This window comes from Vicugna pacos, chromosome 12 (genome assembly GCF_048564905.1).
Source record: "Vicugna pacos chromosome 12, VicPac4, whole genome shotgun sequence".
NCBI lineage: Eukaryota > Metazoa > Chordata > Mammalia > Artiodactyla > Camelidae > Vicugna > Vicugna pacos.
The window spans coordinates 9,971,771-9,986,967 of NC_132998.1; the positions used below are offsets into that span (position 1 = coordinate 9,971,771).

Sequence of the window (15,197 nt, forward strand, 5' to 3'; positions counted from 1 at the left end):
GACAGGGGAGGCAATGATAGATCGCTGGTGGAGGTGAGGGGGTCCCACCTGAGGGGCTGCTGTCTCAGGATATAGGATGGAGCTTAAAAAACCGGTCTTAGGAGGCTCCTACGGAATCGGCCGAAGATCGGAGGTGGGATCGCCCCAGGTCACACCACCAGCTGGGAGGTGCGGGGCCCAGATGGGCCAGGGACGAGCCAGGAGCGCGCTGGATGGCAGCAGCAGGCTCCTTTAAGAGGCCGGCGGCTCCAGCGCAGCATCCCCCGCTCAGGGCGTGTCCGTCCCGGGGGGCCCGGGGCGGGGGCCTTGGAAGGAGCGGGAGTTCAAGCCGCGTGGGGACGGGGCTTGGGGTCGGGGGGTGGGGGGAGAAAGCTGGGACTGACACCCGTGCACCCGGACACCGCACGAGCATCGCCTGTGACAGCGCCCCTGGTCCGGTCGAGGGCAGCAGGGGGAGGAGGGAAGGAGGAGGAGAAGGAGGAGGAGGCGGGAGCAGCATCCGGAGCCGAGCTGCAGCAGCGCCGCCTTTTGTGCTGCGGCCGTGGAGCCCCCGAGGTGAGAGCCGGGCCGAGTTGTGGAGGGTGGGGGGCAGGGATGGGTCCGGGTCCCGAGATCGGGTGCGGAGGGAGGGTCGGGATGCAGATGTGGCTGGGTGTGGGGAGGGTGGCGCGGGGATGCTGAGACTGGGGATGGAGGAACTGGGAACCTGGACCCGACGCCTGTGGGGATGGGAAGGAGGGGAACCAAGCAGAGGGACGCCGCGGCCCAGCTTGGAGGCGAAGGGCCTCCAGAGCTGGAAAGGAGTGTATGGGGTGGGGGTGGGGGGATGACTGGGGGACAGACTTAAAGGACAGCGGGCAAGAGAACATCTCCTCCCACTCACCCTCAAGAAGAGGGAGAGGGGAGGAGGAGGAAGAGTTTTGGCCCCCTCAGGGAAGGAAAGGAAGGACAAGGCCTCATGTGTCCAGCATCCCGTCACCTCACCCCACCCCCCCACTTAGCGGGCTGCACCTGAGGATTATAGGAAGCGAGCACCTGTTCCTGGATGCCCAGGTGATGGTCATCCTCCCCTCCCCCATTTATATGTGGCTCTTTCCCTCCTCCATCTCTCCATCTCCCCTGGCTCCCCTAACCCATTTCCCCAGCCCAGGGCTTTCATGAACCTCCTTCCTTTTCCCTCCACACTCCTCAAACTCCTTGGCTTACAAATAAGCAGGAATCCTTTCCACAAAGTTAAAACTCCTGATAACCACGGCCCTTTCGCTGAGAGGAGGGAAGAGAAGGGGTCAGAGGCTCTATAGACAGTGGAAGGAAATAGTGGGGTGTTCCTTAGAATTGGAGGAGGAGTCCCACCTTTGAGGTCTGTTACCTGCTCCCTCTTGGGAAGAGAGTGGGAGAGTGGCCCTGGACCAGGACAGAGTGGATGTGAAGTCTCTCCCCCCACCCAGAATCCTCTCAAGCCACAGTGCCTCCCTCTAAACACCACTTCCCTTCCAACTCACAGGATGGACTCCGTGGCTCTGAGAGCTCTGATTTTCAGCCAGAGGGCCATACCAAGGAAAGGCAAGAAGGAGGGATTCAGGACGGAAAAGGCCCAAGTACGCCCTGGGTCTTCGAAACTATCCTGACACTGAAGTTCCTCTGAGCTTTAGGGCCTGCTCTCTCCTATCTCACACCTAAGGATGGAAAAAAGCTCTGCCCTTTCCAGCCTGTCACTCGTCCACTCACTCACTGTAGGGACTGAGGTGATGCTGGGAAGACCAATGGTGTGATACCCCAACTCCAACACACATGAAAACGGACAACTAAATATTCATCCCCTAATTAAACACAGTTAAGGGCAGAGAAGGCAAGAAGTTTAAGTAAGGAAGTGGCTTAGGACTTCCCGGGTGTCCTCACCGCTGAGGATGGCAGAACCCCTGTGAAAACTGACTGCTGTTTCCCCGTCCTTCTCCCGGAGGTGATAATGTGCTAGTCTGGCTAAATTCTAGTACCCACCACCCTGGACTTGCCCAGTGGCTGATCGTGTGCAGTCCTACCTCGCCCTGCTGGGCTGGGAGAAAGAGGGAGTTAGGTACTCAATCCCCTCAGGAGTCCCTGCCGGGGCAGAAAGAGGATAGTGTGGAGATGCCAGCAGAGGACACAGGAGCTTCATGATGGGCTGGCCACAGACACTGGTCTGCCTGCTTCATTTGCTCCCAGAATGAGGGGCATCTGTGTGTTGGGGGAAGGTGATAAGATGGCAGGGGCACTATTCCAGGGGAGACTGAGGATCATCCAGGATAAAGAGCCCTTTTCCTTTGGTTCTTTCCTTCTTCACTGTCCTTTTTATCCCTTGTGTTTGTCCATATCCCTTTCCACCTGTACCATCGCTGCTGCCTCTTGCTCTGCAGAGGCAGACAAGGGAAAGAAGGGAAGGGACACAAGTTTATTAAAAACCCACTACTGATTGTTAGGCGCTTTCCACATGCTAATGTTTATCGGCTGCTTCCTGTGCACCAGGTACTAGGCCAGGAACTTTATTTGGATCATCTCAATACTGCTCATAACAATGCTGAGAGGTAGTGTTATCAGCATGTCTATTTTAGGGATGAGAAGACTGAAACTTAAAGAAGTTAAGTAATCTGTTCAAAATTAAAAAAAAAAAAAAGGATATGGCAAGAGCTTAGGATCTGAACTCAGGTCTGTCTGATCCAGAGCCTGTGTTCTTACCCATGTTGCCTAGTACATTACCCCATGTGAATTAGGTACCACTGTCCCCACATAGAGATGAAGAAACTGAGGTCTGTTAAGAAGCCTCGGACTCCAGGCTGCCCAACCTGCCAGGAGCAGAGACAGGACCTCAGCCAACCTCTCTGCTTCTCAGGCTTTCCACCCTACCTCTGCAGCTCACTGTCCAAGGCTGGCTGACACAAATAGATAGGCAGTCTGTAATTTTCATTTCCTCTTTCTCAATTTAAAATAGATTTTTAATTTCTTAATAAAAATACCCACAATTCCACCTACTTAGAAACTGCTTTTTCTAAAGGCACATCAAGCTCAGGAATGATTTGTTAAAATACTTCTTCCAGGTCGAGAGTAGGAGGGACCCCTGGGGCCCATCATACCTTGTTCCTCCCCTTCCCCTCAGACCTCAGTGGGTAGGGCTGAGGGGTGATCCTGGGCCGTGATGGCCAGGGGGTGAGGGTCCGGTACAGAGAACTAGGCACTCCCTCTCAGTCCGGAGGAGGTGGCATGTAAGAATTGCAGAGGAAAGACTGGGGGTGGGGGTACCTCTAGCACACGACTGCCAGTGTGACCTGGTTCCCCTGGGACCTGAAATCGAGACTTGTCCTGGAGAAGTAGAAGATCAAAGACCAAGTCTCCCTTCTGGTCAGACAGAAGAGACAGACCCCTCCAGAACCCACAGAGAGAGACCTGGTGTCCAGCCAACCAGAAAGACAAAGCCAGGAGCCCAGCACTTGTTCACGGCATTCCCCACATCATCTTAATTAACCCTCACCACCCCATAAGGTAGGGTGGGGAGTCTCAGAAAGGTGACATTCCTCGAACTAACTCATGCCAAAACTGAGGTTCTAGTTCTGATCCCTCCAAATCCAAAGCTGAGTCTTTATTCCTAAGCAGTACTGCACCCTCTCTCCCATCCCCATCATTGCTCACCTTACTGGAAGAGGAGACAGTGGCAGCTAGGGAGTCTCAGGGGTGGATCTGTCTGAGGCTGGGGGCCTGTAAGTAGGGGCGAACTCAGTTTTCCCCAGGTTCTCAGGGAAGGCATCTCCCCATGATGAGGGCACAATAGAAAAGCCGTAGTTCTTCCCTTCTGAGAATAACCCTGGAGCCAGGGCCATGGATCCTGTAAGAAGCCAAACAAAAACAAGCTGCAGCCAAGTTGCCTGGAGCCTTGGCCATGAAGGGTCAGAGTCCTTTATCCTCTCAGGATCTCAAAGCCTGCAGAGGTGGAACTAGCATTCCACAGTCTTGGGTCTCCTTTCCCTGTGAAGATGTCCCTTCCACCCCCCACTCAAGAGAGAAAGGGAATTGTCCTCCTTTTCCTTAGTGCAAAATAAGAGCCAAGACAGTGGCGAGTGCCTCAGTATGAGAGCCTAAGATTTAGACAGATGGCCTCTCAACTGAGCCCCCAAGACAGCCAGACGAGCAGCATGGCATTGAGGTTCTGCTGTTAGAACAGGAGGGATCCAGAAACGATTCAATAGTTCGCCCTGCCACAGGCCTCCAGCATCTCAAGCAGGAGAACCTGGGAGGAGGAACTGGTTGGGGGCGGGCACTATGCCCCAACTCCACCCCTACCACCTCCTGAAGGGAACCACCAGCAAATAGAAAATATGGTAGCTAGCTGAAACTGAATTGGGGCCTCCCAGGGACTCCAAAGAGCCTCTTCCTCCGGAAGATGTATAGTTTAGGGACCACTATGTCCCCTTACCCATTCTGGAGCAGAGTTTTGCACAATAAGCATTTGGTAAATATGGTTGACAGAGTGACTAACGGAGACACCCACCCCTCCTGTCACATCCCTGCCCTTCCCCCATGCTCTGCATAATTGATGGCCTGGGAGACAGATCCCCTCCCCCAGGGTGACCGAATGTCTGGGCCAGGGGCTCCTAGCCATGATACCCCCCCCCAAAGCCCTGGCGCCAAGGCCCAGCTGGGGGGCAGTGGGACACAGCTGGCAGGTCAGAGATAAAGGAAACAGAGAGAGGGTGTGGGTTGGGAGAAAGGAATCTCCAGTTTACTATAACTCCCTGGGGCCTCACCCCTCCCCCCTTCAGGTCAATCTGGAAGAGTTGTCTTTAGCCTGAGAACCAGGGAGGGCGGGGCGTTGAGCCTGGCTAGATTCCCTCCCTTTCCCTTGGTCCCATCTCCTGCTTCTTCAGCTACTTCCACTGCAGGAAAAGGCAAACAGGTGAAATGGCTTCCCTCGGTCTCCCTAGCTGCTGGCCCTGGATACCGGAGGGGCCCCTGGGGAAGTGAAGGGAGGCTGGGCTGCAAGTGTCTCTGAGCGTGTCACCCTCTCTATGCCTGAACCTCCTAGCTGCCAAGCACCATAAGGCTGAAAAATTCCTTTAAAGAGCCAGGTGTTGTGCCTACTCAGAACTCAGCTTTTAGACAGAAAACGAATTGGGGAGGCCATAGATGATCTCCTGTTTTTAAGTCCCCTTTTATCTCCTTTTTTCACCGTCCACTCTGCTTTTCAAAAATCAGTTTTTCAGTCCATCCTTCTCAGGTTCGACTCTCCCTGCGCTTCATGCTGTTTCTATCCCCTTTTCTCCACTAGGCCTTCCTTTTCTGGCTGTGCCTGTCGCCCTTTCTCGTGTCCAGTCTCCCTGTCCCCCCATTTCTTGCTTTCTCTGTGACACCGCACCCCCAATGCCAACCTAAGTCCCCTCCCTCCAACAGCACTAGCTCTCCCTCCACTCGGCGCGCCGGCCGAGGATCTGCCTGCATGCGGGGTCGGCAGGGGAGGAGGAGGAGGCGCAGAGGCGGCCTGCCGCCGGGGTCGGGGGTCCTGGCCCGCGAGCCCGCAATCAGCACGTGGGCCAGCCCAGGTCAGGGGCGGGGCCCGGGCGCGGCCCCACCCCCGCCATCGCCGCTCACGTGACCCCAGGCTAATCTTGTCCGGGTGACTTCACGCGCCGCCTCGGGCCCAGTCGTCATGGTTACGCCGCAGCGCCCAGCGCTTCCCCCAACCCGCTGTGTCCCCTCCCCTTCCCCACCCGGACCCCCTCCTCCCGCCGCCGGGCCCCCGCTCCGCCCCCAGCCCCGCGCCACGTGACGGCCGGGAAGGAAGTGGGGAAGGGGGAGGGGGGCCGGGGCCGTAACCCCTTCCTCTCCGCTTCGTAAGGGCCCTTCCTAGGGCTTCTAGCTGCACGAGCGCCCCAATGCCGCCAGCGCTTCCTGCAGGCCTGCCGAGGCGGAGCGCCGAGAGCCCCGGCCTCCGTTCTCAGTGGTCTGCAAAGGAAGCCCGGCTTGCGGGGCGCAGAGGAGAGCCCTCGGGTCCTCCAGCAGGCGTTCTCCGGTGAATTGGCACGTTGCCTGGCCTGTCACTTGTCTGACTGCGTGCATCTCACCTCTTGAAGCCGCCTTTATTTCGCGGGATACGTTGGGGATTCCGAGACTGGGATTTCAGATTTCTGAGCCTCAGTTTTCTCATGAACATAAAAGGGACCAATGATAATACCTCCTTCCCTGGGTGGTTCTATGGAGCGAGGGAGCTAATGCATACGTAGCGTACATCTGGTCCTTGAGACGATCCTCTGGGGTGGGTAGAGCAGTGGTTGCACCTTACTGGGCACATTGCTGCGCGCCAGGTGGTTTTCGAAGCCCTGGGATCCTGTGCGACTTCGTGCTTCTCAAGGAGTCCAGGGTCTCAGAGGAGCCAGGCGCCCGCCCCAACACACTGTGCCGCCAAGATAATGGGAGCCATGACTGTGGAAGCACAGGGGGCTGTGCCAGCCCAGAAGGGACATTAATGCAGAGCAGCAGGAACTGGAAGGAAGATTTCCAGGATGAAGTGAGACTTGGAGGACAAGAGAACCGCCTTCCAGGCCACGCACTACTCGGGATAGACTGGGGATGTAACTCGAGCCTCTTCCTAGCTGAAGCATCTTGGGCAGCTTATTGAAGACCTCTGTCAAATGGGCGTAAGGATACCCAACTTTTTAGGATTAAATGAGCTAACGCACCTATAACAGAGACTCATGTGTATAGTAAGCCTTCCATAAGTGTTAACTATTCTTGTTAGATGCCCTGGCCCAAACGCCTGATGTCGCTTAGCCTCAGGCTCTGTTTGGTTAGGCCTGGGTAGGAACAACTGTGGGAGGTGAGGCTGGGGAGAGGCCAGAGCATGGAAGTGAGGCTGCCCAACCAAGGGCAGTGGGGGCTACCAAAGGGGTTTGAAGTAGGAGAGGGGTGCTGACCAATTTGTGCTTTAGAAAGATTATTTTAAAGGCAAGGTGGAGAAAAGGGTGGGGGGCCTTGGAAACCATTTAAGAGGCAGTTGTCCTGCTAATGGGGCCCAAATTAAGGCAGTAACCTCGAACTAGAGAAGAATACAAAGGCATTGGGTCAGAACTTTCCAAATGTGCCAGGTATAAGAATCACCTGAGGTGTGTCTTAAATAGTCAGATTCCGGGCCAACCCCACACCTGCTGAAAAAGTCTTTCAGAGACCCAGAAATTAAGTGGTACAAGAACTGAGGCTATCAGGGCTGCCAAACCTCCATGTGCATGCGTCATCACCCAGTGAGCCCTTTTTATTGTAGATTCCTGCCACCCCCGTCGGTTGTGATTCAGAGGCTCTGGTGCAGGAGGTTAAGGAAGGAACCTGCTATGAGAAACGGGACTGTTGTCCTCAGGAATCCTTACATCTCAGGACTGCTGACTAGATGTGGAGGGAAATCGGCGGCCAGGTGACTTCTGGTGTCAAGTTCTGGACAAGACTGGCGTAGGTTGAAGGATTCACTGTGCCTTAGTGATGGCTTGTTTATCCCTTTGTACAGCTGGAGAAGTGGAGGCTCAAATACAGCTTGCCTGAGGTCATGCAGTCATTGAGTGGCAGAAGCAAAGCTAGTATTCAAATGTTTTTAATGGTTGCTTTTTCAGGGCCTTCTGTAACTGACCCCTGGGGGAGCAGCTGGACTGATGGGGGGGGCTAAGGGGAATGAAGCAGTAGGCTACAGCTCAGCCAGACACAGCTTCTGCATTCTCCTTGGATGGTTCTGCCTTTTCCCCCCATCTGTGCTGGGTGGATAACGGAGGTGACTGGTTACAGCCTCACTTACCTCAGAGAAGCCCAGGTGTGTACCTGTGAGCACCTGGGAGGGAGACCCAGATGTGAGCCCTGAGTGCGCCTTAAGACTCTCAGCTGTATCATGTATCAAATGAGTGAGTGTGAGGCCCAGGAATGTCATCCGAGAGTGCCTGAGCCGCAATCCTGCCAGTGTCCCCTGTGTGCGCTTCAATGTGAGGGAGGCCTAGGTGTGGTGTGTTACTATTGTGTGCCTAAGGGTGGGCCTCAAAGTAAAATGTGTGTATCTGAAAAGACCCTTATATGACACATGTATGTGCAAGTGAGCCTCAAGTGAAAGAAATATGTACTCCAGAGGTGAATTACAGTCATTTACAGGGAGAAGGGTACTAGCCTGTTACCATAATACTTGAGTTGGAGATGTATTTTACCAGTGTCTACCTGAGAACAATACTTAGGTATGTTACCTGCATCACTGAGTAGGGAAGCCTTGTGTTACTAATACAAAGGCTTCCTCTCAAGCATCTATCAGGTTTCCTAAGACGGGTCCCAGGTGAAACTTGGAGGTGGATGGGTACCTAAGGGTGAGGCTCAAGGGTTAATTCCAGCAGAGCTCTTGTGAGCCCAGCTCCCCAACCCTTGTCTCTGTCTCCAGAGCCAGCATCCTGAGCTGGGGCGCCTGTGGCTTTGACAGCCCCTCCCTCCTTTTCTTCCACAGGGCCCACCGCTCAACACCCCTCGGGGCCCTGAGGCCATGGCTTGCCTCCATGAGACCCGCACACCCTCCCCTTCCTTTGGGGGTTTCGTGTCCACGCTAAGCGAGGCATCCATGCGTAAGCTGGACCCAGACACTTCTGACTGCACCCCCGAGAAGGACCTGACTCCTACCCAGTGTGTACTTCGAGATGTAGTGCCGCTTGGGGGACAGGGTGGGGGCGGGCCCAGCCCCTCCCCAGGTGGAGAGCCGCCCCCTGAGCCTTTTGCCAACAGTGTCCTGCAGCTCCATGAGCAGGATGCAGGGGGCCCAGGGGGAGCTGCTGGGTCCCCTGAGAGTCGGGCGTCCAGAGTTCGAGCGGATGAGGTGCGGCTACAGTGCCAGAGTGGCAGTGGCTTCCTGGAAGGCCTCTTCGGCTGCCTGCGCCCCGTCTGGACCATGATTGGCAAAGCCTACTCCACAGAGCACAAGCAGCAGCAGGAAGGTAGGTTGTGTCCTCGAGGGGGGCCCCTCCCCATCTCCCTGAGCCCGAGATCTGTTGGACAGCCCCACCTGATGACCCTTTCTCTCCCCAGGGCCCAGCCCCCTATCTTTGCATCAGCCCCTGACTCCGCAGCTTCTTTTGAGATCACGCATTCCTTTCCTTCCCTGTCCCCTCAAAACTAGTCTTCTCGGCCCATTTTAGCTACTTACAGCTTCACCCTCGAATCATTCCAGCCAACCCAATGCTTTCCCCTGTGCCTACCATCACAAGGCCCCGAGCGTGGCTCTCTGAGCCTGTGGCACTGTGCCTCCTGTCCACAGACCTTTGGGAGGTCCCCTTTGAGGAAATCCTGGACCTGCAGTGGGTGGGCTCAGGGGCCCAGGGCGCCGTCTTCCTGGGGCGCTTCCATGGGGAGGAGGTGGCTGTGAAGAAGGTACGGGACCTGAAGGAGACAGACATCAAGCACCTGCGAAAGCTGAAGCACCCCAACATCATCACCTTCAAGTAAGGTCCAGGGCAGGGGCCGAGGTACTGTGCCGAGGGCAGGGACCTACTCGGGCAGCAGGGATCTACCCCGCCCTTCCTAAAGGAGATGCCAAAATGGCGAGGGTGGGGATGGGGGTTCCAGGTGTGAATCAGATGGATGCTGGGCTGGCTGAGGCCTTCATACCACTGTTTGGTCCCCAGGGGTGTGTGCACCCAGGCTCCCTGCTACTGCATCCTTATGGAGTTCTGCGCCCAGGGCCAGCTGTATGAGGTGCTGCGGGCTGGCCGCCCTGTCACCCCCTCCTTGCTGGTTGACTGGTCCATGGGCATCGCTGGTGGCATGAACTACCTGCACCTGCACAAGATTATCCATAGAGACCTCAAGTCCCCCAAGTGAGTAAGCGAGCAAGCAGGGAGAAGCTGCTGTGTGTAGTCTCCTGCAGGTGTCCCCACACAAGTCAGTGCGGCCACGTACCTCCTCCCAGACCCTGTCCTAAGTTCATGTGGCCATCTCAGAAAGCCCTCCCAAGGGACAGTCCTATCTTAGGGAGCGGGGGGTGCTGTGGTCTGCCTCTGGGTGTCCCAGATGAGTTGCTGCAGCCAGATGAGGTGTGTGGAGGGGCCCAGGCCCCAGCTGACTACACTCTTTACCAGCATGCTAATCACGTACGACGATGTGGTGAAGATCTCCGATTTTGGCACTTCCAAGGAGCTGAGTGACAAGAGTACCAAGATGTCCTTTGCAGGAACAGTAGCCTGGATGGCCCCTGAAGTGATCCGCAACGAGCCTGTGTCTGAGAAGGTGGACATCTGGTGAGGGCCAGGCCGAGGACTGAGAATGGCAGGCAGCCAGCATGGGGGTAGGGGGCGGTCCTTCCAGGGTCCGAGTGAGAAGTGACATGAGTCTGCTGTAGGCAGGGCTTAGAAGCCCCTTCCAAGTGAGGTCCCCTCTTATCCCTAGGTCCTTCGGCGTAGTCCTGTGGGAACTGCTGACTGGCGAGATCCCCTACAAAGATGTAGATTCCTCCGCCATCATCTGGGGTGTGGGAAGCAACAGTCTTCATCTGCCTGTGCCCTCCAGCTGCCCCGATGGCTTCAAAATCCTGCTTCGCCAGTGCTGGTAAGGATGGCTTGGCCAAGCTGGGAAGCACGGGAGTGTTGCTGATGGTTAGCCAGCACCTAGGACCCAGGCATCCAGGCCCAGAATCCTGAACAGGGAAAGGGGGACAGAGCTCCCAGATATGGCTCTCCAAGACCCCAGGATTCAGAGAGTCGATCAAGGGGACTACAATAAAGACCTGAGAGGTTGGACTGGTCAGTCCTCTACCGGGGTGCACGAGCTGTGTGTGACCTTCGACCAGCAGTATCCCCTCTGATTCTGTTTTCTTATCTGCAAAATAGGGATGACACTGTTTGGTATAGAGAGGGTGGCCATGAAGCGCCTGTGAAGGACCAGTACAGCCCTAAGCACGCTGGTTGAGCCTCAAGTCGACTGCCTTAGGACGCAGAAGGCCAGGGTGCTGGACCTCTATTTGGAGCCTAGGCTGTGAAGGAAAGTGGAAGATTTCTAATCTCTGGTTAAGCATTTCCCGAAGTGTGTTCCTTTTAATGGAGTTACTCAGAATAAGGTTTTGTCTTGGCAAACAAGTGGGAAACAGGACTAAATAGGTTTCCTCACTGTAGGATTTTGATGTGCTAACGGACAACCTGTAACATTTCCTAGAGAGCTGACCAGGGAATTCTTTTTGTCACAGAGTGTGCTCTAGGACTGGATTTTTCCGGGATGCGCTTTGTTGGGAAAGGATGCTCTAGTTCCCTTCTGGTCCTCCCTGAAATTCCTTTCTCTCCCCTAACTCCACACCCTCCAGGAATAGCAAGCCACGAAATCGCCCATCATTCCGACAGATCCTGCTACATCTGGACATTGCCTCAGCCGATGTCCTCTCCACACCCCAAGAGACTTACTTTAAGTCTCAGGTATGCCATGGGAGGAAAATGAACACCTTAGCCCCCTCTTGGCAGAGATGATGCCCTTTGAGGGGAGGCTGGGAAGAAGGGCTGATGGGGATGGGAAGATCGGCTCTTGGGGAACTACGCCTGGTCTTGTTGATCCTGCGCCCCACTTCCTTTTGCTCCAACGCACACTGTACCGCTTGCAGCGGTGCCGGCCCCTGCAGAGGCTCTACGGGTCTGCTAGGTGAAGGGATGTCCCTCACCCCTCATCGTCTCTCCACCCCAGGCAGAGTGGCGTGAAGAGGTCAAGCTGCACTTTGAAAAAATTAAGTCCGAAGGGACCTGTCTACACCGCCTAGAAGAGGAGCTGGTGATGCGGAGGAGGGAGGAGCTCAGGTGTGTGCCTGTGTTTGGGAAGGTGATTTCACACTGGGCCTGTGGACCAGTTCCCAGAGACTGGGATAAATGATGGCACCAAGTGAAGCCAGCTTACCTTGGGGACCCTTCTGCCCGTTTCAGACACGCCTTGGACATCAGGGAACACTATGAGCGGAAGCTGGAGAGAGCCAACAACCTGTACATGGAACTTAACGCCCTGATGTTGCAGCTGGAGCTGAAGGAACGGGAGCTGCTCAGGTAACCATACACATCCTCCGGCACCAAATCCCTCCTCGTCCTCAGGAAGCTGTGCCTGACCCAGAGAGCCTACTGAGCCTGGGCCCCCTTCCTGGTCACACGCCCAACTGAGGTGTCTCGTCTTTAGGAGGGAGCAAGCTTTGGAGCGGAGGTGCCCTGGTCTGCTGAAGTCGCACCCTTCCCGAGGTCTCCTGCATGGGAACACAATGGAGAAGCTCATCAAGAAGAGGAACGTCCCGCAGAAGCTGTCACCCCACAGCAAAAGGTAGGACCAGAGATTGCAAGTGCCATGGTTCGAGAATGGCAAGGGGGAGGCTGCAGAGGCAGGAGTAGGGCTCAAGGATGCCACAAAGACTGATATTTAGATGGGAGAGAGGTGCTTTATACTGCCCAAGGTTAAGGAGTACTTGCACGTGGTAAATCTGTTAATCTCCATCTTGCACTTTCCCTCTCCCACCAGGCCAGACATCCTCAAGACTGAGTCTTTGCTACCCAAACTAGATGCAGCCCTGAGTGGGGTGGGGCTTCCTGGGTGTGCTAAGGGCCCACCTTCACCAGGACGGAGTCGCCGTGGCAAGACTCGTCACCGCAAGGCCAGCGCCAAGGGCAGCTGTGGGGACCTGCCTGGTCTTCGTGCAGCTGTGCCACCCCATGAACCTGGGGGATCAGGAAGCCCAGGGGAGCTAGGAGGGGGACTCTCAGCCTGGGAAGCCTGCCCTCCAGCCCTCCGTGGGCTCCACCATGACCTCTTGCTTCGAAAGATGTCTTCATCGTCCCCAGATCTGCTGTCAGCAGCACTAGGAGCCCGCGGCCGGGGGGCAACAGGGGGAGCTAGGGATCCTGGCTCACCACCTCCAGCCCGGGGTGACACCCCCCCAAGTGAGGGCTCGGCCCCCGGCTCCACCAGCCCGGATTCACCAGGGGGAGCCAAAGGGGAGCCACCTCCACCAGTAGGGCCTGGTGACGATGTGGGGCTGCTGGGACCTGGAAGGGAAGGGACAGCAGGACGGGGAGGAAGCCGGGCTGGGTCCCAGCACTTGACCCCAGCTGCACTGCTGTACAGGGCTGCTGTCACCCGAAGTCAGGTAAAGTATGGGGTGGATCCTGAGCTCTTCCACACTCTCCCCCCGGGGTTCAAGTCCATTAACTTACCTCCCATGATGGGCTCTGTGATCTTAAGCCATTCCCCCACCTAACCCTTTATAAGCATGTTCCCTTCTGGATCCTCAATGACCTCTTCCTGCTTTTGACTACAATCCACTCATCTCTCTCGCAGAAACGTGGCATCTCATCAGAGGAAGAGGAAGGAGAGGTGGACAGTGAAGTAGAGCTGACATCAAGCCAGAGGTGAGCGAGAGAATCAGGAGGTAATGGCATTTTTATGGGTTGCCGAGACCCAGAGACAAGCTGTAACCCTGGTTTTTCCAACATATAGGTGGCCTCAAGGCCTGAACATGCGCCAGTCACTATCTACCTTCAGCTCAGAGAATCCATCCGATGGGGAGGAAGGCACAGCTAGTGAGCCTTCCCCCAGTGGCACACCTGAAGTTGGCAGTACCAACACTGACGAGCGGCCAGATGAGCGGTCTGATGACATGTGCTCCCAGGGCTCAGAAATCCCACTGGACCCTCCTGCTTCAGAGGTGGTCACGGGCCCTGAACCCAGCTCCTTGCCCACCCCACACCATGACCTACTCAGAGGGGAGCAGGTGAGTCACAGAAACCAGGTATTGGACAGGGAGCAGGTGCCTGGTCATCTAAGAGGTACTGAGACAGAAAGATAGGTATTTAGCCTGAGTCACTCAGTACTTGCAGCTGTTTCCTCCCGTACCCACGTGGTAGAGAGAGGGCAGCAGCGTACAGAGCACCTGGTAAGGTTACTCGCATGGTGCCTCTAATTACAGCAGGGGAGGAATCTGCAAACTAGGGGCTCTGGTGCCTTGGAGGGCCTGAGCAACTGAAATCTGGAGACGGTAAAATCACTAAGCTGCCACTACAAAGGCCTCAGTGAAGGATCTTGAAGGAATGTACTTGCCAGGGGATGCTGGGCTGCACCTCACTGTGCTTCTGCTCTTGTTCACAGGGCCCTCCAAATCCTGAGGACTCAGACTGTGACAGCACTGAACTGGACAACACCAACAGTGGTGAAGCCTTGCGGCCCCCAGCCTCCCTCCCTCCATGAAAGCCACTCTTACCCCTGTACATAGAGAAATATTTATATAAATAATATATATGCGCCACATAATCAACAAAGACAGGGCTGTCCCAGCCTTAAGTAGGGCTCAAGGGAGACCGACCCCTGACCAAGTCACCTGATAAAACTCTAGGGATACTGGCAGCTGTGGAAATGAAGGACAAGTACAGCCCTAGAGACATGGGTACAGGCAAGCTGGCCCCCCTGCTTCACCCCAATATGCTCAGCAAGTGGTGAGGCACAAATAGAACAGGCTTCCCTGTGTTCCTCTATACTCTTTCTGCTCAAACCCTGAGGAGCAGGAAAGGGAGCCACTTAGACTGCACTTTTGTTTTCCGTTTACTCTGTTTACATATTTTGCACTTGGGAGGAGGGAGGCTAAGGCTGGGTCCTCCCCTCTGAGGTTTCTCAGGTGGCAATGTAATTTCTTTGTCCCTCCATTTCTCTGCCCAAGCCCTGGCTTAGGGCCTAGGGGGAGGCTAGGAGATTGTGAAAAGCATGTGATGGCTCAGGCTGAAGAACTGGGGTGTTGTTTTAAGTCCCTGCTTTTATCTTGGTGCCTGATTGGGGTGGGGACTGTCATATTGTAACCCCTGTGAAAAAACCTTGAAATATAACCACTCCATGCAGGCCCAGCTGTTGAGGGTTTTTTTTGGTGAATGAATGGGGTAGCTCACATGGTTAATGTCTGGAGCCCAAGGATCCTAACTCACCTGAGGACTCTGAGTTACTTCCTCCATTTATGCTTTTCTAACTAAATGAACATCACTTACAGCTCCAACCTTTCTAAAGGATTTTAGTAGAAGGACAGATCTTAAAACACCCATTCCTATTATGGAGAGGGGAGTACAAATAAACAGTTATTAAAAAACAAGAGATTGAAGTTTTAAGTTTGGACAAGAGGACAGACATTCTCAATAACCTGAATCCCAGTGCAACACACATCCAACTGCTCCCATGTGTAT

General features: G+C 55.2%; 1 protein-coding gene and 1 long non-coding RNA gene across 6 annotated transcripts; one reads left to right on the plus strand and one right to left on the minus strand.

The window, feature by feature from the left end:
• Positions 1-369: 369 nt before the first annotated feature.
• Positions 370-15,106, plus strand: MAP3K12 (mitogen-activated protein kinase kinase kinase 12). 4 transcript variants are annotated; one of them, XM_072972720.1, is made up of 16 exons: positions 437-555; positions 7,280-7,461; positions 8,483-8,655; positions 8,755-8,963; positions 9,284-9,467; positions 9,651-9,842; positions 10,104-10,262; positions 10,411-10,569; positions 11,318-11,426; positions 11,689-11,798; positions 11,922-12,038; positions 12,166-12,303; positions 12,499-13,123; positions 13,315-13,385; positions 13,474-13,747; positions 14,122-15,106. In XM_072972720.1, exons 3-16 carry the CDS (start codon positions 8,519-8,521, stop codon positions 14,218-14,220), a joined length of 2,583 nt encoding a protein of 860 aa, XP_072828821.1. In that variant the 5' UTR covers positions 437-555; positions 7,280-7,461; positions 8,483-8,518; the 3' UTR covers positions 14,221-15,106. The 4 variants fall into 4 exon arrangements, with proteins under 4 accessions (XP_072828823.1, XP_072828822.1, XP_072828821.1 ...); XM_072972721.1 differs by lacking the exon at positions 7,280-7,461 and having other exon boundaries at positions 422-555; XM_031682918.2 differs by having other exon boundaries at positions 8,483-8,963.
• On the minus strand, positions 9,866-12,220 carry LOC140700108 (uncharacterized). Of its 2 annotated transcripts, none has more exons than XR_012078329.1 (2): positions 11,896-12,220; positions 9,866-10,839 (listed from the first exon to the last, which is right to left on the minus strand). It is a non-coding gene; the product is annotated as an uncharacterized lncRNA (long non-coding RNA). The 2 variants fall into 2 exon arrangements; XR_012078330.1 differs by having other exon boundaries at positions 9,866-10,993.
• Positions 15,107-15,197: the final 91 nt, after the last annotated feature.